This window comes from Megalops cyprinoides, chromosome 14 (assembly GCF_013368585.1).
Source record: "Megalops cyprinoides isolate fMegCyp1 chromosome 14, fMegCyp1.pri, whole genome shotgun sequence".
Classification (NCBI taxonomy): Eukaryota; Metazoa; Chordata; class Actinopteri; order Elopiformes; family Megalopidae; genus Megalops; species Megalops cyprinoides.
Genome location: NC_050596.1, coordinates 11,356,818 through 11,383,201, shown reverse-complemented (window position 1 = coordinate 11,383,201; position 26,384 = coordinate 11,356,818). Strand labels below are relative to the sequence as shown.

Below are 26,384 nucleotides of genomic sequence, written 5' to 3'. Positions count from 1 at the left end.
CAGTGCTTTAATGAGCCTGTGACACTGTCAGTGACTGTGGCGGCACTGCGGCAGGGAAATGCCTAACTGGAGAGCGGGGTGCAGCATGCTCTCCGAAATGCGTTAATACCTCTGTCCCACGTGGACAGTGGGTCTGGATGCATTCTCTCAGAAGGATTGATGACCTCCTAGAAACCCTTTATCAAACCAAAATTGCTTCTCTTATAGATTTAGCTGGCTGTTCCTATTCAGTATGGTCATCTAAAAGGCATGCTTTCAATTAGTCATACATAGCATCATTACATTACATTTTTGGCATTTAGGAGACGCTCTCATCCAGAGTGACTTGCATGCGTTGCAGTTTTCAAATGTTATCCATTTATACAGCTGGATATTTAGAGGCAATTCTGGGTTAAGTACCTTGCCCAAGGGTACAGCAGTTCCCGAGTGTGGAATTGAACCTGCAACCTTTTGTTTACAGGCCCTGCTCCTTTACCACTATGCTGCTACCCCACATAGTATCATAAATCTATGGCCTGTAGACCTCTGTCTGTTCTGCTGGTATTCAGGCACTGGTGACGGGAGGTTACATAAAAAAGGGTGACTAAGATGGATTCGGTCACTTGGCTGTCTGAGTATGGCTGCTGCTGGCTGTGTTTGTGACCGGCTGCGTTCTGTCTCAGGTCCAAGAAGTTCTTCAGCTTCATCGAGGGCTGTCTGGTGAAAAACTACACCCAGCGCCCCCCCACAGAGCAGCTGCTGAAGCACCCCTTCATCCGGGACCAGCCCAACGAGAGGCAGGTCCGCATCCAGCTCAAAGACCACATTGACCGCACCCGCAAGAAGAGAGGGGAGAAAGGTGAGCGGCATTGGCGTCCCCTGGTTCTGCTCCCGGACGGCGCTAACCCCTGAGGGGGCAGTGTGAACTGCACTGATGAGAAGCATTTCAGGAATGTTGCAGAAACATTAGCTGAAAGGTTTACCCGTGTTGTGTTTGGCCTTCTGCAGATGAGACGGAGTACGAGTACAGCGGGAGTGAGGAAGAGGAGGAGGAAGCTCCGGAGCAGGAGGGGGAGCCCAGGTACCCCAGTAACTGTGCTGCAGACGTTCACACTTTCTCCCTTTCGTCTTTTACACATAATACAGTTCACAAATGAGTTCCTGCTGACACACACACACAGAGCAGAGCTTACACAGACACTAACTCATTCACACACACACACACACACACACACACACACACACAGACGCAGACACACACACACAGCGCAGAGCCCCAGCAAACGCCCTGCTCAATGCCGTGTCTCTCTGTGAGAGCCCCCCCCGGGCGAACGCCTGGCTTGGCTAACGCCCAGCTCCCCGTCGCAGCTCCATCGTGAACGTGCCGGGCGAGTCGACTCTGCGCAGAGACTTCATCCGTCTGCAGCAGGAGAACAAGGAGCGGTCGGAGGCGCTGCGCAGGCAGCAGCTCCTGCAGGAGCAGCAGCTCCGCGAGCAGGAGGAGTACAAGCGCCAACTGCTGGCCGAGAGGCAGAAGCGCATCGAGCAGCAGAAGGAGCAGAGGCGGCGGCTGGAGGAGGTGAGGGCCAGCACTGCAGTCATACATCCATGGTCCTTCTGTGGTCTCCCCTTCACTGAGCACACAGAGGAACAGAGAAATCCAACACGGTCCAGCCAAAAACACTGAACACAACCCACCTTGTAACATGTGCACTACTGTTGTACCCTTGGGCAAGGCACTTAACCCCAGATTGCCCCAGTAAATATCCAGCTGTATAAATGTATAACTAAACTATAAACTATGCACGTTGCGCTGGATTATAGCATCTGCTAAATGCCAATAATGTAATGTAATGCAATGTTCACAATAACAGTATGGCTACTGCATAGAACACTGTGTCTAAACCACATATAGTACTGTATCTATAAAAAAAAATAAAATCTAGAGCATCTTTGTAAATGAGGTATGCTCATTCTCCAGTTTCAGTCGCCATGGAATACTCTACACTTCAGAATCCGATTTACCACCGAAGTTCCACGCAGGGCCCCAAAAAGCAGTTCATTACTGTGAGCTAAAGCAGCAAGTCTGAAAGATGTCTGTCAGTTTTGCAGTCACAGAGGCAAATAAGGGGCAAGCAAATGAGGAAAGAGAGAGTACATAAGGCTAATGTTCACTTTAGGGAGAAGCTGCTCACGGTCGAATACTCCTCATGGTCGCAATTTGCGGTGAAGTGCTTTTGCTGATCTTGGTCTATAGGATCTGTTGTCGTTTAACTCTGGTGTCAGTCGTGAGCCATCCAGGGCTGTTTTTGCCATTTGTGTTTTGCAGGAGAGTGATCTGTGCTTGTTTAGCAGGGCTTCAGCCCTCGGTTTTGCAGGCAGTTGTCTGTAATTGGCCTTTATCTCTTAGATGTAGGCCTGAGGCTCTGCAGGCTCATGACATTATAATGTCTGTCTTCATTATACACAAGAGCATTCTGTCATGTGGACTTCCTGTTTGCTTGTTTGTTTAGTTTAGAGACGGCGGCGGGCTGAGTCTGAGTCTGTCTGTGCGGTCGCACATTAATAGCCCAGCTTTTTCTCTCTGCTTTCTACTGTGCGACGCCCCTGTGTAAGGCTGCTCGCTGTAGATCTTCAGTTATTGGCTCGGCAAGCCCAGGCCTGACTAATAGAGACAGAGCACTGTTGCTGGGTCACGTACTCCTACTTTGTGTTCAGACCTGACTAATAGAGTGAGAGAGAATTTTTAGGCTCTATACACAGAGTTTTGGAATTAATGAGTTGAAAGTGATGGAGGGTTCTGCGGCAGGGACAGAATTTTAAATGCAAAGCATATAGACTTGACTGTCTTAATTCTTTTGCAAGTTTACCATCCTACTCACTTCACACAAATGGGATCAGATACTGCAGCGACAGCTGCTTCCTCAATATTACAAAGGAGCAGGCCAGATCAGTACTTTATAGTTATTTGTTATTTACAAATACAAATATTAAAAGAAGATTTACTACTGCCCAATTCGAGTTATCGATCTAGATAACGGAGAGAAAGAGAGAGAATTCTTTGAAATAGAGGTGTGGCTTCTTTCTCATTGTCAGTTTGCTAACTTAGACTGACAAGCATTATACAGAAATTTGAGGTCAACTGCTACCCATCCATTGTGGTAAAGTATGTGTTTACTCACAGGCCTCCTCACTGGGTTTCGGTAATGTCTGTAATAGAGGTGCCTTTGAATCTGAGGGCTGATAAACCAGCGTGTGTATGTGTGCTGTCTTCAGTAGAATGTGTAGATGGGATTTATACACAGGCCTTTACGGTAATGCCCCCTGCAGCTCACTGCATGCCTGCTCTTACTGCATGGCCGGTCAGCTGCCACTCAGTCCCTGAAAGCTGCTCTCTGTCGCCCCCCGGTGCCCACAGCAACAGCGACGCGAGCGGGAGATGAGGAGGCAGCAGGAGCGCGAGCAGCGGCGGCGGGAGCAGGAGGAGAAGCGGCGGGTGGAGGAGATGGAGCGCCGGCGCAAGGAGGAGGAGGAGCGCAGGAGGGCCGAGGAGGAGAAGCGGAGAGCCGACCGCGAGCAGGTGTGTGCCAGGCGTGAGGCCGTGTGCTCGGCTCGCGGTACGATCCGTTTCACGAAACGGAGCTCCTGATACGAAACTGTCACGAAACCACACTCCCCCGAGAGCTTATGCCGATGGGAAACCATATGAAATTGAAGGAGTACTGGGAGCATAAAATCAATTTCACTTCAAATAAAATGCATTTGGAAAAAAAATGATTTGGATTCCAGTTTTGCTATCTTATCAGAGGTGTTATCATCACTCTGGTGTCTTTCTCAACTAACAGTGGCATCACATAGTGTTGTTATTCATATGGCTAAAAAAATGCAAACAGCATTCAAGAAGAGTAATGGACAAAACAAGTAAAGCAAGCAAAATGTTTGAAAAAAAGTATATTCCACTACATTTTGTCCTATGCCTAGTATGTACTCAAGTGACCCAGTGCCAGTGGAGGGTGGGCTTGGTGGCACAGCTGCCTCATAGTTAGGCAGGGACTTCAGCCTTAGTTTACATTTACTCAGGGTTGCAGCATTAGGTTAATTGCCAGTATGACCAAATAGCCGTGTGAGGTTTAGAGCGGAGCTTCTGGAGTTGAAGGAGAAGGATGGATCTGAGGGTGGCTTGGCCGCTCACCTGTGTGCGTGTGTTTGATTGGCAGGAGTACATACGTCGCCAGCTAGAGGAGGAGCAGAGACACCTGGAGATCCTGCAGCAGCAGCTGCTCCACGAGCAGGCCATGTTGCTGGTAAGTACCCCGCCTCCTCTCTTTTCTCCCTCTCTCTGTCCCCTTTTCTCTCTCTCTCTCTCTCTCTCTCTCTTTGCTGTGGCACACTTTATAAGATTGGATTGTTCAACATTGGTGAGAGCCCGCGCAGCTGAACTGGAAGCTGCAGTGAAAAGAAGAGCCTCGCCAGCGATTGGAGCTGTGCCGTTTATCATCGGTTGCGCTTGCGGCGTTAGGGATTTCCAGAGCTTGTTCTCCGCCGCGATGACGTGTTGAGCTTAGCGAGATGTGTTCTTCGTGGTGTCCCTGTGGTGGATTGACACAGCGGATGTATTCACAGGATTAGACGGCGGAACTCATGTGGGAAATGTCCAACAGGAAGGAAGTGGATTTGCCCATGCTTTATCCGCAGGTGTTTCTGCTAAACAAACAGCTTGTCGTGCTACATTTCCCTTTAATACGAGGCGAGCTGTTTACACTGTTAAAAGCCTGTTCACCTCTTGGGGTACTCCAGTCTGGCAGCAGAGAGAAAATAAGCTCATTTGAGGGTACCACCAGCGCCATTCATGCTTTCAGTCATTTCTGACTCTCCATCTCTCTCATGGGCTTCCCATTAGCTCTCCCTCCTGTCATTATTCTGCTTTGCAAACTGCTCATTTGTCATCCAATAGATTAGTTCCTTGCCGTCCCTGGAGACCTCATCATTTTTGGTTCATTTGTGTCTTTGGAGAAAGCGTTTGCGAGGAAACAGTAACCCAGTTTTAAATTAAGAGTAAGTCGTGGAATCTTTGTAGTTCTGTCCAGCAGAGGGCGTTTTTGGAGAAGCTCACTGCCAGTTCACATATTCCTTTTAAGCATAGATGTGGCTGTCTCTGATATGGCGTAGTCAGACAGGTTACATTTCATTTTAATGAATTCATTTACTTTTAGGCAATTTCCTTGCTCAGGTTTTTAAAAACTTGAGTGCTGGAGTGTGGACGTTGATGTAAATGTCGATGGAAAATTTCCTACGGAGACATTTAAGTAAAGAATTTATAGTCAAAGCTCTGCTACGCTGAGCAGTGGCACTTCAACCATCCCCTCCCCACAGTCACTTATTTCCCCTTGTACTCTCATACATTACACACCAAGGGGCAATCTTCTCTTAAAAATTAGTCACATTTTATTTTAGTCAGTGGTGTGTTTCACTTTCACATGACTGCCCCAGCTTGGTTTTTCCAGCATTTCTGACACAATTTTGTGGTGACGTCTATCCAGCTAAAACTCGCAAAACCGTCCACACCCCTGCCCCAAATTGTAAGTGTGACCATCGTCCCAATGTTCAGGGGATTGCCACAGGCGACCTTTAGTTTGTGAGCCCTGTTAGGTGTCCCGGTAGAGTAATAACACCCCCCACCGGCCGCGAGCCTCAACCCCCATACACTCCCCCTGCGCATCAGGAGCACAAGTGGCGGGAGATGGAGGAGCAGCGGCAGGCCGAGCGACTCCAGCGCCAGCTGCAGCAGGAGCAGGTCTACCTGCTGTCCCTCCAGCAGGACCACAGGCAGCAGCAGCAGCAGCAGCAGCAGCAGCAGCAAGCCAGGGAGCCCAAAGGCCCCGCCCCTGAGCCAGAGCTTGAGCCAATCGAGCGGGTCAGAGAGGTGAACCTCGCCCCTCCCCTGCCTTGTGCCGCTTCCAGCCACTCTGCCTCTCTCTAACATTCAGTCAGCTTGGTGTATGGCCTTACTAATCCTAGCTTCACATGTTTTTTTTATTTTTTTCTCAACATGTTTGTTGTCAATTGGTTAGTTTAATTAATTCCGTCACTATATAGTCTGACTAAGGTTTGGAAACTATAGAATTTCCATGTTCAGTTGTTCCCAGTCTATACTATAGGACAAGATGCCCACACATTGAACAAATATCATCCTCTTGTCACCATATGCCTTGCTGCCATTACATTATCAATTTTTCCAGAAGGGTTTTTATTTGGGTTAAGTATGTTGGTTACAATAGCAGTGTCTCGCCTAGGGAACGAAGCGGCAAACTTTGGGTCATGAGAAAAGGAGCCGTTCACATTCATCTCATCCTAACAAATGGAGCTCTAGTTTTAGGGGCCTCAGTCCTGCTCTGTTGAAATCACTTACTCTTCTGCTGCTTCCTCAGTGCTACTAAAACCTCTCAAGATGAAACATCCATTTTGTTTGGTTTTCTTTGAAATTATCTGAGACTGGCTGAGTGTGATTGGGGACATTTACATTTTTAACAGTGCGGCTTTAACTTCTGTAATTTCTTTGCTCCTTTGTTTGACATTCTTTTAAAGAGATAATGGTGCTCTCCAGCCTCTGTTCAGTAAATGATTTATGGACAATTCTTACAATAAGCACTTTTTAACTTCTTGCAGAATCCATAAAGGCTTTATTATGATGAGTTACATTGCATGCCAGCTAGACTGAATAAGTAAAGTATACGGAAACGCGTGGCGACTTCTGAGTTGTCTCTGTATAATTGTGTAAAAAACGCCCTTACCACATACCGTCCTAAATCGCATTGTGAGCGAAGCCTTTGGTCTGCTTCTGGTCTAGTTCCCAGTAAGTCGCCGACAGTTGTTACAGTAGTAGAAATTCCTTTTCGACATCGCTCTGCTTAAAACCACATCATCCCTCAACATCATACCTGTCTGCCATTTTCCATGCAGTTTTCCTTCTCTGCCCTCACAGGTTTACGTTATGCCTGGCATAACAGTTCGTAATCATTGCAAAGTGGAGTGCTAAATCCAAAGCAAGCAAAGCTTTCATCAGAGTGGGGGGGGGGGGGGTGGGCGGACTTAATTATCAGTCATCGTTTCATTCCAGTTGGCGGCAAACATTATTGCGGCACTGCAGCAGTGCTCTTGTCTTAATTAAACAAAGAGAGAAAGGTAGGTTGTTAACCGTCTAAAGTTGGATCCGTTTGCCATTAGGAGGAAATGTGAGCGCCATGTGGTATTTTAAAGATGTGTTCTGTGGCATTTTTCCACATCACTCTGGGTCTGCTTTGCTGGTTTCCCTCCTCAAGGCGATAAATGCTATGCCAGAATAAAGAGTGGCCTAACCAAGCCCATCGACATGTCTCTGTCGCCTGTCTGAGGCCTGTTGTGGGACAGAAAGGAGTGTCTGTCCAAGAGTGGGCTCTAGTTAAAGCCTTTCTTCTCCTGACAGAATAGAGACCTGCCCTGGCTTTAGTTACATTCTGTCACTGGTACTGAGAGAATCCAGTTTACAGAGCGTTCTGACAATGGTGCCAGAGTGTCATTGTAAAGTTGCTACAATGTTGCATAAATGTTGTGAGAAAATTATTACCTGGGAGACGGGTATATCACATTTTCTGGTAGGCAAGAACAGCAGAGAATCTGTAGTGTTATTTTTTACTGAGATTTTTTGCTCCAAAAGGATCTTGTTGTTGCTGTCAGTAACTGGCATCGATGAAAGGTATGTTTAGGTTGACAAAAAATTGGAGTTCCTATTGTTACTCCTATTCATTTCTTTTTCAATGGGGAATCAATAGTGGGGTAGGTGACCATAGTGGACGGGTGACACGAGGGTTAAGCCCAGTCTACGTTTTCTGGGATTATCATTGTCCAGGACTCCGTACAGGATGAAAAATCTGAGGATTTTTTTCATACCAGACTTGCAGTGAATGACAAGCAAGAGTGGTGTGGAACAGGTGTGCTTTACAAAATGGAGGGGAATTATGATTTGAGAACACGCCGGGCATGAACGCATTCTTACTCTGTGGTGCTGGTGTTCTGAGGTGTCTTTTCAGTCCGTTCCTGTTGTCGCGATAAGGCCGGAGTGCGGCGCGGGCAGTAAGGCAGAGGACACTCTGCACCACCGGTTCTGATGAATGCTGTTGGGTTTACTGGCTAAGCCACCAGGGCTGCTTAGCAGGGTCAGTGTTGGTTTTGAACCTTGGCTTAATTTTTGAGTATATAGAGCATGGCAAACACTTTCACTTGAATTTGAAAGGTACGGTGAAAGAATTACTGGGAATCACAAGAAAGTAGTCTATTCTACAGTCTCATACAGTGTTATTCTGTCATTTATTCTGTTACATATTTCAGTGCACCTCCTTGCCTGGAGTGCCACACGCAGTATTTCTGCTGTTGAGAGGTCTTTTCTTGTGGTTTGTGGAAGTTCCCCTCATCTGGATTAGTGCTGATTTTTTTTTTTCTCCCTTTACAAGCGCTTAGAGTCATGACATCACCGCAGGGTTATGGGATCATTTTGCTGCATTGGCATTTGTCGATCTGTAAAGCATTACTGGGTGTTTTAGAATATAAGGAGGATCTTCCTGAATGGACTTCCAGAGGAGACGCTGGGGTTCCAGGTGTGCGACCCGCATGCTTCCCCTCAATCTGGTGTGACCTACTCTGCAGCGTGGAGCCAGCCATAACCTGGCATAGCGTGCTGCTCGCATGACATCGCAATGACACAGCGTCACTGTGATGCAGTCTGAGAACGCTGTGTATGTGGCTGTTCAAAGCCCTTCAAGATGTTTCATCTTCAGAGACTTGTCATGTCATTAACACGTTCTTGTCCCGTTGGTCTTGTGTAGTGGAGTTTCCATAGGAAATGACTCAAACTGCAGCAGATGCTAATTTATGAATAAAAAAGCGAGATTGGTTGAGCCAAAGGAGCTGACCCCCTTCATTGCAGGTCCCTGTCTGTCTGAAACTGGGCTTGGCCAAATGCGCTAAATAAAAAAACCTACATAGACAGCCTTGCCATAAGACAAAATGGCTATAGCTTTATAGTGGAAAAAAATTTAAGATGGAAACTCCACTATTCTCTGTGTTGTTTTTGTGTGATGTCTCTCTCCTACAAGTCTTTAAAAAGGGCCACTTGGTTGATTGACACGTACAGCTCCAGTGACCCCCGCCCCCTCCCCTCCCTGCGTGATTCAGGCTGTTCCCTTGTCTGTGTGCACCCAGGCTGATGAAAGGTTTCGAAAGAATATTCAGGGCTCGCCTCAAGCAGCACAGTCCAAGCAGCCCCCTGCGCCCTCTCGCCCCGAACCCTTCTCTAATGGAAGCTCCTCTGAGCCCGTCCCGCCTGCAATGCACAGGCCAATGGAACCACAGGTAACCCCCGTGCCCCTCTGCCTGTCCTCTACCCCTCTGTCTCTGTCCCTCTCTTTCTGTCTGTCTGTCTGTCTCTCACTAAGTCTTTGCGTCTCTCTCACCCTGTTGCTAGATCTCTTTCTCTGTATCTCTCTCATTCTGTCTCCCACTGTCTGTCCCTCCCTCTTTCCCACAGTGCCCCATTGTCTCCTAGGTCACATGACCTCGGTAATTCACAAGTAAAGCCTCCCTTACACTTACAGTTTAGCTGAAAGAGTGGATCAGAAGCCTCTGCGCAGATAGAGGGCACTTATCGAGAGGAACCGAGATAATAACACGCCCCCAGATTGATGTCACAATGCCAGCTCTTTAGCCTTGATCCAGTGACAGGCGGCTCATCCACCCGCTGCTCTGCAAATAATAAAGAAGCCGAAGATACATGCTTTCAGCTGCCCAAAAACATTCTCTCACTGCCTTCACCTCCCTCCCCTCATCACCCTTTTTGCGCCCCCCACTGACCTGTTTACTGTGCATGAACTCTCAGGGAATAAGATTAACGCAGGAGAAAGGTGTTCTTATGATATGTTGAACACAGGAGAAACGGTGTTCATTACATCACAGGAGAAATGTGTTGTTACGATGTAATGAACACATGAAAAAGGTTGTCTTATTCCCATTCATGTTTTGCTGTACACGCAATTGTTCTGTTAGCCATCCATGAAATAATGTGTGCGTGTGCGTGTGTGTGCGGGGCTGCGTGTGCGTGTGTGTACAGGGCTGCGTGTGTGGAGTGGTGTATGGATGTGTTGCCAGGTGACTCAATCCTACGTGTCGCTACAGCCTGATTGTTGGATGAACACATGAATAATTCATTTTTTGCTATATTTAATGTTAGAATTAGTCATCAGATCAGGAGAAACTGGACTGTGGAGAAGTCCTGGAATTTACTGTCATTTTCCTTTCTGGGAAGAGCTCACTGAAATTATGTTGCTATGTTACCTACTGAATTTTTAAAAACAGCTACCTGTACTAGTGAAAATAAACTCACTCCTTTTGAGCAGAATCTTAACACACACGTGTAGCATTTTGATAGCAACATGTAATGTTGACAGCCACACATCCAGTGAGTTTGACTCTGAGTCATTAACTTGTAGGGATATCTATAGATGTGTAGCTTCCTGGAAGTGTAGATGGGAAATATGGGAAATAACAAGGAACTGAGACATATGCAGTTGCAGTGATCACAGGACATAGTTTGGTGGTGACACTTCCACCACTGTGTGTGTGTGTGTGTGTGTGTGTGTGTGTGTGTGTGTGTGTGTGTGTGTGTGTGTGTGTGTGTGTGTGTGTGTGTGAGAGAGAGTCCATGCTACTCACCATCCCCTCAGCCCTGGCTGTGTCTTGCTCTCCCTGTCCCTGCTCCCTTCCGCCCTCCTCCCCCCACCCACCCTGCTGATTTCCCATTTGTTCTCCCCCCTCCCGGAAGGTCCCGTGGTCTCAGCTGGCAGCCCCCCCTGTGTCTCACTCCCATTCCGTCAGTGATCCAGTTCCTAGTTTTGCACACCTCCACCTGCGAAGTCAGGACCCCCAGCACCCAGCCCCTGCACGCAGCCACCCTCCGCCCTACTCAGACCCTAGAGCGGGGCCACCCGCGCCCAGCCCACAGAACCGGGCCGAGGGCCGCAGTGAGGAGACCCCCCCCAGGGTAAGGACAGGCCCGCAGGACCCCCCCCCCCCAAAATCACCCACCCTACCCCCAATGGGGCACAGGTTCCTGGAACCAGCATATTTTTCCAATCAGCAAAACAGCAGGCCTGCTCTGAGATCAGTGTCATTTGTTATTGTTTGCCTTAGACCAGCCAGTAAAACTGATCTGAGATCAGTGTTATCTGTACCTCTGTTCAGTCAGGATAAAACAGTAATGTGGGTGAGGGCAGAGATTTCAACAGTAAAAATACAGATTTCCCTCTCTGCAAAGCACACACACACACACACACACAGTTTGTGTTTTCATCATATATATTGCAAAACCATCTACATGCATTATGAGTACAGATTCAAATGTAACTTATACACTTAACACTTATAATGTTTATTATTACTAAAATTATGCCAAAGTTATCACCTCAGATTAAGAAAATGTTATGGCTGAGCTTGCGGTTGGTAGCACGGGCATTGGAAATTCTGACTTTCTGGAGCAAAGTGACTGGAGGCATTACTAACCAAGGTTAACCTAACATTGTAACCTCAGTGTGACATCACTTTTCCCAATGTAATCATATTGTGACCAATTTGCAAGAATTCTGTGAAACCACCAAGCCATCACACAGGTCTGGTTTCTGTTTCCCCGGGTAATCTTATTTCTGAGAAACTGCTAGGTTTCCCAGACTTGAGAAACACAGAGATAGATAAAAAGTAACCACAGAAAGCACCCCATCCATGCTGAACATGGTTGGCACGAATTTGGTCTGGTTTCCTAAATCAGGTATGTGCTTTGCAGAGCCCCCATATTCAGCCTGAAGATTCTGTGAAATTCTCCTGTAAAATCACACCTTTCAATGATACTATACACTCTCTGCCCCTCAGGATGTGTGAACCCAAGATGTGTCAATGTGCCAGAAATGTGTTGCATGAGAACGTTTTCACAACTCACCCACTAAATAAACTGCACTCATGAAAAAAAAATCTGTCTACATCATGACTCAATCGGCAGGAAAGCTTCAGACACACACAGAGCCACAGTACATTTTGCCTGATGTTTGCTCAATTGTCAGTTCACTGGTCAACCACTGCATCCCTCGTTTGCACCAAAATGACACAGAACAATGATCTACTCCTATTTGCAGTCTTGACCTGTGCACGGAATCACCTGATCATTCAGACAAGCACTTCAGGTTATTGAAAAGCATGCTGGGCACTTGAGTTCTGCTGCTCCTTTGGAATCCACCCCCCAGGGTTCACAGGGTTTGTTTTGCTATTAAGTCACCACACAGATAAGGCAATGGGGAAGCTTTCAGTAGTACTGTATATGTGTTTATTTATAGCCCTGAACTGTCATTACGTTCACACTGGCCTGTCTCTTGTGTTGAGTGGATCTTGTCACCATAAATTCACTCCACCCTTTCACTTCATGACATCCTCCAGTGTTAGGTGCCGTTTCATCTAATGTCCTTTCCACTGCCTGCGTAAGACCTTCAGCTGCTAAATGGACAGTTCTGCCTGTGTTGCCCTGCACTGCACTCTGCTGGACTCCAAATCCCAGCATCCCACAGACACTCTCCAGACTTGCAGAATCTCAAATCTCCCACAATCCCTTTAGCTGCTAGCTGGGAGCATGCCTAATGAAAGTAGGGAGCCCAGGAAGAGATGCATAAATGTGCTCAAACAGAAGCTTTGTCATAGCTGGTGTTGTCACTGTAGATCTGCTGGTAGGTTCACTGCAGGTCAGCTGGTGGTTTCACCCTACCTCAGCTTAGTTTTTATTTGGCTTACTATTTTTATTTTTCTTTACAAACTTGTCAGTTGACTTTAGAAGTTATCTGAGGTCAGACTTTAGGACTAGTTTGGTTTACTTCGTTCAAGGCAGTATTACACAGTGCTGTCAGTGCTGTGAGGGTGTGTGATTGGCCCAGCCAAGTGGCGCCCCCTGCTGCTGAAACCCATAACACTTGTCTGTCTTTTCTGAAAGGTTCCAGTGAGGACGACGTCCAGGTCACCCGTGCTGTCCCGTCGAGACTCGCCTCTCCAGGGCAATTTGCAGCAGAGCAGCCAGGCTGGACAGCGGAACGCTGGCAGGTACTGCCGCTGTGTCCTCCTCCTCTTCCTCCTCCTCCTTGCTATAGTCTTCAGACAATCCTGCTGGTTATTATTCATCATTAGCAGTAAGCGGCAGGGCAGGGCAGCTACATGATGTGTGCTGAGAGGTAGGTGTGTATGTGCGTAAGTGCGTGCTAACTGTCTTTCTCTCTCTCACTCAGTAATGCGGAGCCGCGCCTCCTGTGGGATCGCGTGGAGAAACTGGCCTCCAGGCCTGGCAGTGGAAGCTCCTCTGGCTCCAGTAACTCCCAGAGCGGCTCAGGGGAGCGGTTCCGTGTTCGCTGTGAGTTTACTGTACACTCATTCACCCTCTTATACACACACATAACCTTAAACCCTGAAGTGCATTCATATGCTTATATGTGCAGACTGTACATACACACATATGCACTCGTATACACATACTTGCATTTTTATAGATTCATAACTGGTTGGGATATTTAGCATTGAAATCCTTAAAGCTTAAGTGCACTGCATTGGTCTCATTAATGAGAGCTGTGTCCAGTAGTGACCTTTTTTCCTTCTGAATCCCCTCTTTTGTCTTTAAACTCAGCATCTTCCAAATCTGAGGGTTCCCCAATGCAGCGCCCAGAGAATGCTGGGAAAAAGCCAGAGGAGAAGAAGGACTTTGTGCGACCAACACGGCCAGCGGTGAGTGTCTCCCTCCTCTGCTCTGGCAGAAGTATTGCAGCGCTCAGTAAAGCCCTTCCTCAGGTCACCTCTGGTGTCAGGCTCTTATCTTGAGGGAGGGACCCTCTTGGGTTGCCTTTTATTACAAGTCTTACAGTTCCAGATGAAAAAATGAAACAAAAATGTTCTTTAAAGAAGTTTGTTTGAAGGAACATGCAAATTTACAAGAGTTGTCATTCCAGTCCTTGGGAGTAGCTGTGTCAATCTGCAGCACAATAGCATGAGGACAACATAATGCAGGAAAGTAAAAGTATTTGTTCTGCTTTAAGGACCAGCAGCTTATTGTTGTTGCTCCAGACATTTGGCACCTTGTTTTTCTGGCTGTCAGTATTTCAGAGTCATGTGACAGACGGTTGAAGTCACAGACGTTAGTGTTCTGACATGTGAACTGTTTTCTTTTTGGATTCTTTCTTCTCCTCCTCCTCCTTTCTTTGTTTTTCCCACCAACTACTCTGCGGACACGGCCACTTGGTGTAATCATGTGACCGTGTGTGAATTCTGTAGGGTGACGTGGTAAGCCTCACAAGATGGAGTCTGCTCATTATCCTATTGGCCGACGTGAATCACATGTTTCCATCGCTGCATGTTCCTGGCCCGGGACCCCTGGGGTCCCTCAGTTTCCTTCATCTCCCTTGCTTAACTGCATTCTCTCACTTTGTCTGCTTTCAGGAAAAATATCACTTCCCTAAACAGGGAATCATTTTAATATTCATGTTTACAGCTTCTGTGTGCTCTCATTATCCTCCTATAGGGAATTTTCTCTACAGTTCCTGTATGTGTAGCTAAATTCAGTTCTGAATTGCAGTTAAACTGTCTGATGAGTTGGTGATTAAACAGCTTTAAGTTGGAAGTAACGAAAATTTAATCTTGAGTGACATAATTGTACTGATATTGACTGATTCCAGTCTGGGTACCTTGGTACCTTGTGTAGCAGTTTTTCAGCCTTAACTGGTGCAGACAAGCTTCAGTTCTTCTGACTTCACTGATACAGAGCAGCTGCAGTCTGTGGGCTGAAGTATCCTATGCTGTATGAACTGTGTTAGTGATGCTGCAGCACTGCCACTGTGTAGGGGGGTGTAAAGGTCTCATTACTCATCTCCCTCTCATTGCCATCCATTTGCCAGCCCATCATTGGCTAGAGCACCTCTTCCTTCTGGCAGCTTCCTGCTCTCCGTTTCCTGCTTTTTGCCTGCACTGCCCCTCCCTCAATAAGTTCACCTGGGGTGAGCTTCCCCTCATTACCAGTATGTGGACAGCCAGGAAGGAGAGAGAGAGAAGCAACATATGTACATATACTATATATTTGATCAAATGAGAAGATTATTTCAAATGAGAGCAGTGTTGCGTAGAACATTCCTTAGTATATAAGCAGGTGTGCTCATATGGCAGGTTTGCGTCACAGACTTGTGTAGACCTGTCTTCCTGGCTGGCAGTCAGCGCTCACCACTGTTGGATTGGTGCTTCACCTTGGCTGGGCAGGTTGTTGTCAATGCTGGCAGTGGGTGGCGTAGATGAGCGGCCCCACTTCCTGTAGTATGTGTTCGACCTTTGACATCTGACCCTTGCCCCCCTGTCCTTAGGACCTTACTGCCCTGGCCAAGGAGCTGCGTGCAGTGGAGGACGTCCGACCCCCCCACAAAGTGACCGACTACTCCTCTTCCAGCGAAGAGTCCGGGACTACTGATGAGGAGGACGAAGACGTGGACCAGGAGGGGGCGGACGAATCTACCTCGGGCCCCGAGGACTCCCGGGCTGTGTGCGTAACATCACCTCTGACCCCTGATCCCACACGCAGTATGACATAGAACACACAGGGGATCCAAACAGAATCGTTTCCAGCAGGACAAATCCTAAGTCCTGACTACACAACTGTTGGAAAAAAGTTTGATATTCTTTACTCTCTAACTAATCTCAAAGCTTATGTGCTTACTGCGTGCATTTTTTGGCCGATTTGCAATGCAGAGACCTTCAAAGTTAAGATGACCTCATTTTCATTATTAATTTGCTAAAAGCACATGCATCTAATTTGACCTGTAATTTACTCTCTGGACTCGGTATTTGTAGCTCTACTGTATGACTATCATCTGAATTGTTGCTCACTTTGAGTATTTGTCTGGGAAAGGTGAGTCATAGGAATGTATTTCCACCAAATCAGAATCTTTAAGTGACAGTTATCCTGCCTGCCCTGGAGAGGAAAGAAAGTACAGTTTGAAAGATGGCTGGGAAAAAAAAACATGCTCATCCCATAAAGCATTTTACAGTAAGGAGGAGAGATTTCATGCAGAACGAATCGGCTGCTGTTCCACATTCGCTCTATAAATAAAAATCCACCGCTTGTAATGGCATTTGAGGAACGGAGTGTCACAGTCAGGCTAATGTGATTATGATAAATGGGAGAGACCACACCAACAGACGCACAGCTGCTAGCAAAGGGGCTGCTGGGACACAGGCAGGGCACCTGTGAGTGAGAGTGAGAGTGAGAGTGAGAGATGGCAAGGCCTGTGGCTTCAATGTGTTCACTCAGGAGGAGGTGAGTGATGTCACGGGAATTAGTCAGGAGGGCGGTGGTGCACAGATAAGGGGTGGAAATATCGATCTCTTTGCTGTCCTCCCCTCTTCTTTTCTTGCTTTGTTTTTTCTCCCTTTTATTCTCTCCCTGTGCCTTACATGATATGGCTGTTCAAGTTTAATTTCAGAGTAAGACATGACTGTGACTCACATGTTCCCCTGACACCTCCAGCTCCTCCAAGCTGAGCAACGGAGAGTCGGACGTGAACGCTCACGACGAGGCGGAGAGCGATCCCGCGACCACTCCCTGCAAGGATGGCACTTTAATCGTCAGACAGGTGAGGAGGAGGAGGATGGTTATTTCCACTCTGTCCCTGTAGCTGTGCTAATTTTTTCACTCATCCATCCTGTTCTTCGTTTGATTCCGTGTTGATTTCTTTAATTTAATCTTTTTTTTTTTGTTGTTTTTTTTTTAATATATTTTTTGTTGTCGTCTTTGGGAAAGCACATGTGGGCTCTTGCTCTCAGCGCAGAATGGATAAGTTTAGGACGAGGGTATTGTCACAGGGGTGGAGCTGTAGTTCACAAAGACCCAATCAGAATGATGTGGGGAAAAAACACCTTTCCAGCTTCCCATTGCCACTTCCCTTCTGTCTTCTCCTTAATTTTTCTGTCTGGTCAACAGGAAAGAAAAGACTTCCCTCATCTGTCCACCTTCAAGCAGGCCTTGAGTAGGGCTGTGCGATGTTTTTTCGCTTTAGTCCTGATGCGGGAGAACACTTCCAAAGTTCAGTGAAATGCTTCCAGGGCAGAAAAGTATCATTTGTATCTATATGTTGGTTAGCTTACCTATTAGCTTTGAAAAACACATAGCATATGTTTTCACTCTTTCTTTGTAGCCATGTGTTTCTATCTACCACATGGAAGCAGCATAGTGCTATTGCTGTGATATCAACATTGAATAGATACGAGTGGCATTTTTTTCCCCCGGGAGCATTTCACATGGCCTCGGAAAACTGGAGGTGTGCTCCTGCATCAGGTATGACTAAAGGGAAAAAACATACGGGAAGAAACCTAACGCCACATACCAGGGATAGCTGTTATTGTGCAAAAAATAGCTATTCGATATATCGCGACAGCTATATCGCACAGCCCTAGCCTTGAGACAGTAGTGCTTCTTGGCATGGTGCTAATGGATTTTTATTAATATTATTTGACACAAAGTTCCATGGCTTCTGGGTGACCAATGTGCAGACAGGACAGGAACATTGCATAAATGACTCATGGTATGATGTCATTATTTTTGTCATAATCATCATAGTTACATCATAACTTTATTATATTAGTCTTGACCACTAGTTCAGTGCCTTTCTAAAGGGTAAAACAGCAGTGCCCGTATGGGAATAAAACCTGCAAATTGTCAGGTTGTAAGCCCACGTTTTTTTAAACGGTACACCACGCTGCTGTCCACAGACAGTCTGCCCTCCCCTGCCCTGGCCTTCCGGGGTCCAGCTGACAAGCCAGTGGCCAAAGGACTCAATGCTGTGATGGAAAGCATTAGCACTGTAAGGGAATCTGTAATGTCCTGCCCCATTTCAGCTATTAATAGGTGTATAGGTGTATCTCAGAGCTTTCTCCCTGTAGAAGCTGAGACCCCAACATCCCAGGAAAGGGATCACGTGAAACACCCAGCAATTTAAAGATCCTCACCATTTTTAGGCCTATAAACACTTCAGAGTTCAAGCTGGATTTATGAAGTAGGGGAACATTTTCCTCTGGAAATCACTGGAAGCATTCAAACTATTTAGGTTAGTGTTAGGGAATGCAGCGGCATGTCTTTTAGAAAAGCAGATTTTGGATTAGACCTTGTTTGCAGTCGCACACAGACGCACTCAATCCGCGCTCAGATCAGACACAAAAAGGGGCAAGCAAAGCCATTGTGCATCATGGGACAGATCAAGAGAGAGGACTATTGTGTGCAGTTCCACTGCAAACCTGCTTCCAACACATTTCCAGCACAGTCTATGGTTGGGTGGGCTGGTTTACATGACCCAACGACTGACTGGCTTTTTCTCTCACCTCCTCTGCAAGAAGTAGAGTAGCTGGTTTTCCCCCACAGTGGTGCTGCTTGTCCTCAGCGAGCCCAGACCCAAGTGTCCCTGTTCTTGATTACAGAGCGCGGGTGACAAAAAGCGCCCCGGGCACCCGGAGAGCAATGGCTTTGCCGGCCGTATTCACCTCTTGCCAGATCTCATCCAGCAAAGCCATTCCTCCTCCTCCTCCTCCAACTCATCCAACCCCCCTTCATCCTGCCAGACGAGCCCCTCCATGTCCCCCCAGACCCCCGCGGACAAGCTCACTGCCCACCAGGTATGTCCCTGTCACTGCCCCCCCCTCCGCTGGCTGGCTGTCTTTCTGGCTGCTGCACTCTCTACTCACCGGCGCCTCCTAGTGTCCCAGGAAAGTTTAGCGATTGGCACGGCACATAAAGCGCTTCAGGCTCCGTGCTCCAATCAGCCGTTCACCTCGACAGAATGTTCCGGAACCTTTTCGACTGGCAGTTCCATTAGTGACGGACTCATCTCGACCAGTCTGGCTTTGTGTGGATGGAAATCTGATTAGGATTCACTCAGCATTAACAAAGGTAGTTTGCTCAAAAGCTTCCCTCTGGTTTTGGTGTTTGTTGAAGCCGTACTCCCTCATCTGTATAGAACAACAGCAACCAGCCAAGCCCCTTCAGTTAAAGCTGTGCGCCCCCTCTCCACCCAGGCCCCATTAAGCCCTGTGCATTAGTGACCTGCTGATACTTGTGCGGAAGAAATGAAATCAACCCTGCCCAGCGACCTACCACACCACCCTCTCTCACACACTACCACATGCTTGTCTGTGTTATTTATCGGAGATATTTAAAAAGGGATACGGCCCTATGACAATGATGCATCAACCTAAGGTATATCTGGGGTGGGGGAGGGGCTGCTCATAAATTTCCAGCAGTGGCGTGTGATATTTATGACGGTTCAAGGAAGTTGGGTCAGATCTGGAGCGTCTTATTTTTTTAAGGCCTTGATTTGGCTTTTTCCTCCCCTGCCCTGTGAGGCTTGATGTGCGGAAGAAGTCCTAAGTAACACTCACAGGTCTGAAGAAACACCAGAGCCAAAGAAGTGAATCAGTCTGAATGAGCCCAGTCTTACACAGATCCACAAACATGCATAACACAACTGGGGCTCCTGGGAATATATAGGCAGGTCTTCAGTGTGTGATACAAAGGACTTGCCTTTGGTTTACACTCATCTTTTACCTAACGCTTGCAAGTTTTTTTGTTTTTTTTTTAAACAACAGTCAATCTTCAGTTTGTTCATTTTTCCATTATTTTGTGTCATCCCCATCACGTGTGTCATGTTTGTGCTGACGTCAGTGAACTAACTTTATCTGACTGTTTTTTACGGCTTTGATCACATCTAACTGCATGCCCTAGAACCCTGATTAACTGCTTTTCTTTCCAGTCTGTAGTCACTGACCTGTGCTTAACCCTTGGGAGTGTGGTTTTACTCTGAGTTACAACTGTGTGTTTGCAGATAATAATATGGGGTGTGTTGATTTGAGATGAGGAGGTCCTTATCTCATTTGTTCCTTGTGTCTGTTATTTGAAAAAGTGTTCTTAGTTAGATTTGTGAATAAGCTTTATTTGTTTTTTAAAAAAAAAAAACAAAAAACAAAGGGCTGTAAGTAGGACGTTAAGTAGGACACAAATGCATTTGTGAACCTGGCTCCATTGAGGACTTGGCACTTTCACAGATAGCATCAGTCATGCGGGGCCGACTGAACGTCGGGCTTCAATCTGAGACTGATCTCAGAACAGCTCTGTGTCCTGGCCTTTAATTTTCTCATTCATGCTTATGCATACATGTGCGTGTGCACATGTGACAACTCCTAGCATCATTAAACTTACAAGCTGCATTAGTTGTCAGGAGGTTGGATAGATTTAGAGATTAAATTATCTGTGTGAAAATTAGTTTTGTATAACAGCAGCGCAACTAGGACAAATGGAAAAGCATGACAGGACATGGGTGCTTAGCAGTGCAGATGGCACTCCAGGGACAGGCACATTCAGTCACAAAGCCCTGGCTGCCACTGTGTCTAGCACTGTAAACAGTTCTCCATTGTAATAATATATCCAACTCTATATTCCTCACATTAAAAATACTGTCCCTCTGCTGTTGGACCTAAAACTCCCTAGCTTACAGTCTACCTACACCAGCCATAGCAAGCACTTTGTAGGCAGCGATATCAGAATGCAGCCGAATGTCCACAGTGTGGGTGACATGATGTCCAATACCCCCAGCTAGCATTAAAAAGTGTCCACCAAAGAGAATAAGGGAATGAGTAAGGACAAATATATAGCCAAGGTATAATGAAACCTGGGGATTGCCACAGCTCCCTGGACCCAACTCATCAACAGTGAAAATGTTTAGTACAGAATGAGATTTTGAAAGAAGCCAAAGTGCCTTTCTAGGTCATATCGTTTGCAGTCTGCTGAGATCACAGTGAGTCTAGGATGATTGATGTGGAGGAAACGCATCTCTGACAACAGAGGTGTTGCTGCTCCCATCTACAGCATATTTTATCTGATTGAGGTGCTCAGAATGTATAAACAATCATACTTGGAAAATGTAGACCATGTTACAAGCCCACTGTCTTAGTTAAGCTCACTCAGTACGTTTCTAGTTTGATTGAGCACCTTTTGTGGCAGCTTTTTCACTGGTGAAAGGTTGCACATCAAGCAAAGGGACAAAGAGTTGTAGAAGCAGGTTGTTGGTTCAGAGAAAGGTGACTAGTTGCAGGTGCAGAGAAAGAGTGAATGGTTACAGGGGAACAGGCAGCCCCTGTTGCGCTCTCCCTCTCTCATTGGGGCATCTCCGTTCCAGACCCAGTCTGCCAGTAACACTCTCCAGAAACACAAGTCCTCTTCCTCCTTCACCCCCTTCATCGACCCCCGGCTGCTGCAGATCTCCCCCTCCAGCGGGACCTCCCTCAACAACGTGGGTAAGTCGCCTGCTGTCCGCATTTGGCAGCGATGTGTCTCTTGATTGGCTCGGCTCACTTTCCTCTTGCCATATGATTGGGCCTTCCCTATACCACTTGACTTGTCCAAACACAAAATATTCAAGCACTGTCTTTGCATTTTTGTAAAAATAAGTCAGCCCACTTGCCCTTTGATACAAAAATATCCAGATTCCCTCAGCTAAGAGAGTGTGTGAGGTGTGAGGAAAGGGCGTGCACCCTGCCCGTCACAGCCAAACACAAGCACTTCCTGCATTCTGTGATGTCACTGCCACACAGTTTCCCACCAACCTTTGTGACATCACCACGACAGACAGATATCACCAATCCTCTGTGATGTCACAGCAACACACAGATGCCACCCACCCTCTGTGATGTCACAGCTACAGACAGATGACAGAGGGGAAAGCAGTGGCGGGGCACTGTAGAATGACCTTTGACCTTTGTACCCCCCCCCTCAGCAGGTTTTGGTAACGAGGCCAGGCTGCAGGAAGCTCTTAGACAGGACCCCTCCAGGAAGGGCTCAGTGGTTAATGTGAACCCAGTCAACACGCGGCCCCAGAGTGACACCCCCGAGATCCGCAAGTACAAGAAGAGGTTCAACTCTGAGATCCTGTGCGCTGCATTGTGGGGTAGGTGTCTGGAATGCCTACTGTTAATGCACCATGCGTCTTGTTCAGGTTTGCCTTATCCGCAGGCATCAGGAACTCCCTCTAGGGGGCAGCAAACACAGTGAAACTTTTTGAAACCTAATCAAAGGCAAATTTAGTTTGTAACGTCAAGCCAAGTTAAGCCCATGCAGCCTGTTGTTAGTTGTTATATTTTCCAATGCCTTTTGTTATACAGTATTTCTCTGTAACGGTGAACTGATGTGGTTTTCCCTAAATTTATGTGTAATGAGAATGAGAGCTTCATGCTGGTGGTATTGAGATCTGTCTGTTAGGTCCAGTGTGTGATTTTCCTTGAGGAAGCTTTAACCTGCATGTGGTTTCGCTCCAGGTGTGAACTTGCTGGTGGGCACGGAGAGCGGTTTGATGTTGCTGGACAGGAGCGGGCAGGGGAAGGTGTACCCCCTGATCAGCCGGCGGCGCTTCCAGCAGATGGACGTGCTGGAGGGCCTTAACGTCCTGGTGACAATATCAGGTAACTCTCACCTGAGCCTCTGACACTTGCCTTGCCCCAGTCACGAGCGGCAGGCGGGATTCAACGTGCTCTTCCTTGCCTACTGTTGTCCTCTCCCAGGTAAGAAGAACAAGCTGCGCGTGTACTACCTGTCCTGGCTGAGGAACAAGATTCTGCACAACGACCCGGAGGTGGAGAAGAAGCAGGGCTGGACCACCGTGGGGGACCTGGAGGGCTGTGTTCACTACAAAGTCGGTGCGTGTCCTTCCCATATTCTTGTCTGGCAAAACGGGGGGGGGGGGGGCAGAACGAGACCAAATGGCCATGGCCAAAGAACAGCGAGGACTGCGAGTTGGCTTTACTGAGCAAATCACTGCCTCGCTTCGCCTCGCCTTTCTCTGTACTCAGTTTCAAGTGGTAACGACGCCTAGAGTGAGGACCGTTTGATCAAAGTGTGAAAAATTGCTTTTGTGAGCCGTTTCCGCGCTGGCTCACAGGAAGAGTCAGCCTTCACGGTTGTGCTGAAACCTGTCTCCCATTGTTTTTGTCCTCCCGCAGTGAAGTATGAGCGAATCAAATTCTTAGTTCTCGCTTTGAAGAATTCCGTGGAAGTCTATGCATGGGCCCCAAAGCCATACCACAAGTTCATGGCCTTCAAGGTGAGCTCATCAGTGACAGCAAGTGCTGCACATATTGTTATGTCTAGTGCCATATATTATTGTAACATACAATGGTGTATATTGGTGTTTTATTGAAGATATGCTGGTTATTAATTCTAATTATTACATTGACAGTGGAATTTATTGCATTGTGAATTAATGACTTCTAAACCCTGCAGTCTTTCGGAGATTTAGTGCATAAACCCTTGCTGGTTGACCTGACGGTGGAGGAGGGTCAGAGGTTAAAGGTCATCTACGGTTCCTGCTCTGGGTTCCATGCTGTGGATGTGGATTCAGGGGCAGTGTACGACATCTACCTGCCGACACATGTAAGTCCCACACCTGCCTGGACTCTGTGGGGAAAGGGGCCTGTGGAAGCCACATGTCCATGATGGAGGAGTATCGGTAGTGCTGGTTTGGGCATTGGTGCTTCTTGAACCTTGAAGGTTGAGAGTTTGACTCCCAGATGGGATACTTTTGGCTGATAAACTAAGTATGTTCCAGAGCTAAGTACTTTGCTAAAAGTATTAATGAATTATGGTCCTTATTCACAGTGTGAGCTGATATACTGTTGTGAAGTAATAATGTGCTGGAGTAAGACAAGGGACATGGTTGGAGAGATATGAGAAGAAGATGGGTCTGTTAGTTGAAGTATATTGATGAGGACTCCCATGTCGTTTCCTCATCCCGTGTTCATGTCCATCCTTCTCTTTCCCTTCTGTGCCGTGTCTCCTTCCTCATGCTCCCTGCCTTTTTATCCCCTCAGATCCAGACCAGTATCCAGTCTCATGCCATCATCATCCTGCCGAACACGGACGGCATCGAGCTGCTGGTGTGCTACGAGGACGAGGGCGTGTACGTCAACACGTACGGCAGGATCACCAAGGACGTGGTGCTGCAGTGGGGGGAGATGCCCACCTCCGTGGGTACGTCTGACGCTAACCCCGCCAACCCCCCCCGGTCCCCCTCTTCAGCAGCAGCAGCAGCGACACAGCGGAAAGAGTCCGGTCTCTCACAGCGCTCGGCTGTTATGGGGTGCACAGCCCTGCTGATGAGCATACACCTGGCTTGACCGCTTGACCTCATTTGCTCTCTGTCGCCCCCTGCAGCCTACATCAGGTCCAACCAGATCATGGGATGGGGAGAGAAGGCCATTGAGATCCGCTCTGTGGAGACAGGACACCTGGATGGTGTCTTCATGCACAAGAGAGCCCAGAGGCTCAAGTTCCTGTGCGAGAGAAACGATAAGGTCTGTCGCAGGCACACACACATGCACACGTATAAACATCCATGTGTTCATATACACGTTACATTACATCATTTAGTAGAGTGCATGTGTATACACACAAACATACTTTACACGCACGTTTTATGGATACAGAGGTAAACACACTTACAAGCCAACAGACCAGTAGGAGTGGAGAATTTAAGTACAAAGTGACCCAGCATGGTGGCTAGATGTGTGAATATGTAGGCACCACAAGGTCTGGTTTCCCAAAGAGATGATTTGGTTTCCTAATTAAAAGTAAGGGAGTGCTTTGTTATTTTGATGTTGGCAGTGCCAGTGTCAAGCGTCAGCCCCCCAGTGTGCCTAACAGTTGGTCAGAAACGACATAGAAAATGACCATATCAGAATTTTTTTTACCACTTAAACCATACAAAGATGGGTTGTATGTAATCAGCATTCATGGTGCTTTGATTACATTTTTAAATCAATTACAAATGATTACACGTGAGTACACATGTATTGATAATGTGCCATATGTGTTGTGAATTCCAACGAGTTGACGCGTGTGTGTGTATGTGTGTGTGGGATTGTGCACATGTGTGTCTCCCTGTATAGGTGTTCTTTGCGTCCGTACGCTCTGGCGGCTCCAGCCAGGTATACTTCATGACCCTGGGAAGGAGCTCACTGCTCAGCTGGTAAGAGAACAGAGGCCTGTTCAAGGGAAATGACCCTGGAATGACCGTCTTCAAGATTTGGAATGATGACACAAAAAAAAAAAAAAAAAGAATCCAACAACCTTTAACTTCATCTACAACTGGAGCTACAACGAGCCACACCGAGCACCGAGGCTGCACGATACCTGAGCCTGTCGCCCGGTGACACAACGGACAAAACGGAGTTCTACAATTCAAAAACAAATAAATGAATAAAAAAACAACGGTCCTGAAATGAAGGTTGCCTGCGCTGACAAGATTCTTGATGTCGGGCGTCAGGATCGTCGCCACAACAGCGACGAACGTGAGGCGAGCAGGCGACCAGTGACAATTCCAGACCCCAGTCTTCACCTCTCCAACCGATTCAGGAACCCCCCCCTCCTGCCAACTGCTGCACTGCAGTCAGGGGAGGAGCAGGGGTCAGATTCTGTAGTATTAATACTCCAGTCCAGCGTATGATAGATCAGCCTTAGGCGGACAGGGATCAGCTTGTAGTATTAATACTCCAGTGTGTGTCGTTAGTGCTCCGGTGTATGTTTGATGTCTTTCTTTTGGATCGCTAACAGCTGAGGGTGACATGAAGGCAAAAAATGTCTGCCGCTTGCCACCCAGGATAGAAATGGGAGGGGCAGGGGCACCTTGATACTGCCCACAACCGCACGATGGGGGGGGGGGGGGGGGGTGGGTTGGGCCAAGCATGTTTTCTGTCCGTTTCCACAAAAGGTGCAACTGTATTCTGTTTTGATTTTTATTTTCCCCTCAGTCTTGAAATAAAGAAATCGCTAATTTGCTCAGTTTTACTCTGGCTTACGTAATTACTGAAACGCTGGAAGAGTGACTGTAAGAGGTGGTTTGAAGTTTTGTTTCCTAAGAAAGAAAAAGTGGGTAAAGGTTGTTTCTTTTAGTTCTCTACTCCTGGTAGCAATACCCCCCCACCCTACCTGCCCGCCCACCTCCCCTGTAGCTCCCATTCCTGCCCAGCTCATCCTCCTCGTTGTACAAATGTCAGAATTTCCTGGCCTGCCTTGCTGTCTCCTCTCTTGTGGGTTATAGTCTGGCCCATTGCATGCCATGTCTCCTCTAAGTTATGTTAAAAGATTGGATTGACCCCTGACCCCAATACCACACTGGACTAACTTAATGACTTGGCAGTGAGCAATCGGGAGAGACCTTCCTGCTCTTGAATGGTGCTGATAAGACATAAAAGCTTTAGCGACCCTTAAACGTGTACATGCTTTTAGGTTC

The 26,384-nt window shown here is 47.3% G+C and overlaps 1 protein-coding gene across 10 annotated transcripts in view; it reads left to right on the top strand.

Moving 5' to 3' along the window:
• Positions 1-25,795, top strand: part of LOC118788985 (mitogen-activated protein kinase kinase kinase kinase 4-like) — a 70,042-nt gene extending 44,247 nt beyond the window's left edge. Inside the window, exons 10-33 of one of the 10 annotated variants that reach the window (XM_036545229.1) lie at positions 663-838; positions 988-1,060; positions 1,348-1,558; positions 3,398-3,559; positions 4,197-4,283; positions 5,702-5,902; positions 9,214-9,363; positions 10,829-11,047; positions 13,031-13,137; positions 13,320-13,441; positions 13,712-13,809; positions 14,353-14,361; positions 15,429-15,604; positions 16,589-16,694; positions 18,532-18,726; positions 21,282-21,399; positions 21,879-22,049; positions 22,417-22,560; positions 22,660-22,794; positions 23,098-23,198; positions 23,378-23,527; positions 23,965-24,124; positions 24,308-24,447; positions 25,042-25,795. In XM_036545229.1, the coding sequence (XP_036401122.1) occupies positions 663-838; positions 988-1,060; positions 1,348-1,558; positions 3,398-3,559; positions 4,197-4,283; positions 5,702-5,902; positions 9,214-9,363; positions 10,829-11,047; positions 13,031-13,137; positions 13,320-13,441; positions 13,712-13,809; positions 14,353-14,361; positions 15,429-15,604; positions 16,589-16,694; positions 18,532-18,726; positions 21,282-21,399; positions 21,879-22,049; positions 22,417-22,560; positions 22,660-22,794; positions 23,098-23,198; positions 23,378-23,527; positions 23,965-24,124; positions 24,308-24,447; positions 25,042-25,125 (3,295 nt within the window). In that variant the 3' untranslated portion in view covers positions 25,126-25,795. The remainder of the gene's footprint in view (positions 1-662; positions 839-987; positions 1,061-1,347; positions 1,559-3,397; positions 3,560-4,196; positions 4,284-5,701; positions 5,903-9,213; positions 9,364-10,828; positions 11,048-13,030; positions 13,138-13,319; positions 13,442-13,711; positions 13,810-14,352; positions 14,362-15,428; positions 15,605-16,588; positions 16,695-18,531; positions 18,727-21,281; positions 21,400-21,878; positions 22,050-22,416; positions 22,561-22,659; positions 22,795-23,097; positions 23,199-23,377; positions 23,528-23,964; positions 24,125-24,307; positions 24,448-25,041) is intronic. The other 9 variants (XM_036545238.1, XM_036545234.1, XM_036545230.1 and 6 more) reach the window with 9 other exon arrangements.
• Positions 25,796-26,384: the final 589 nt, after the last annotated feature.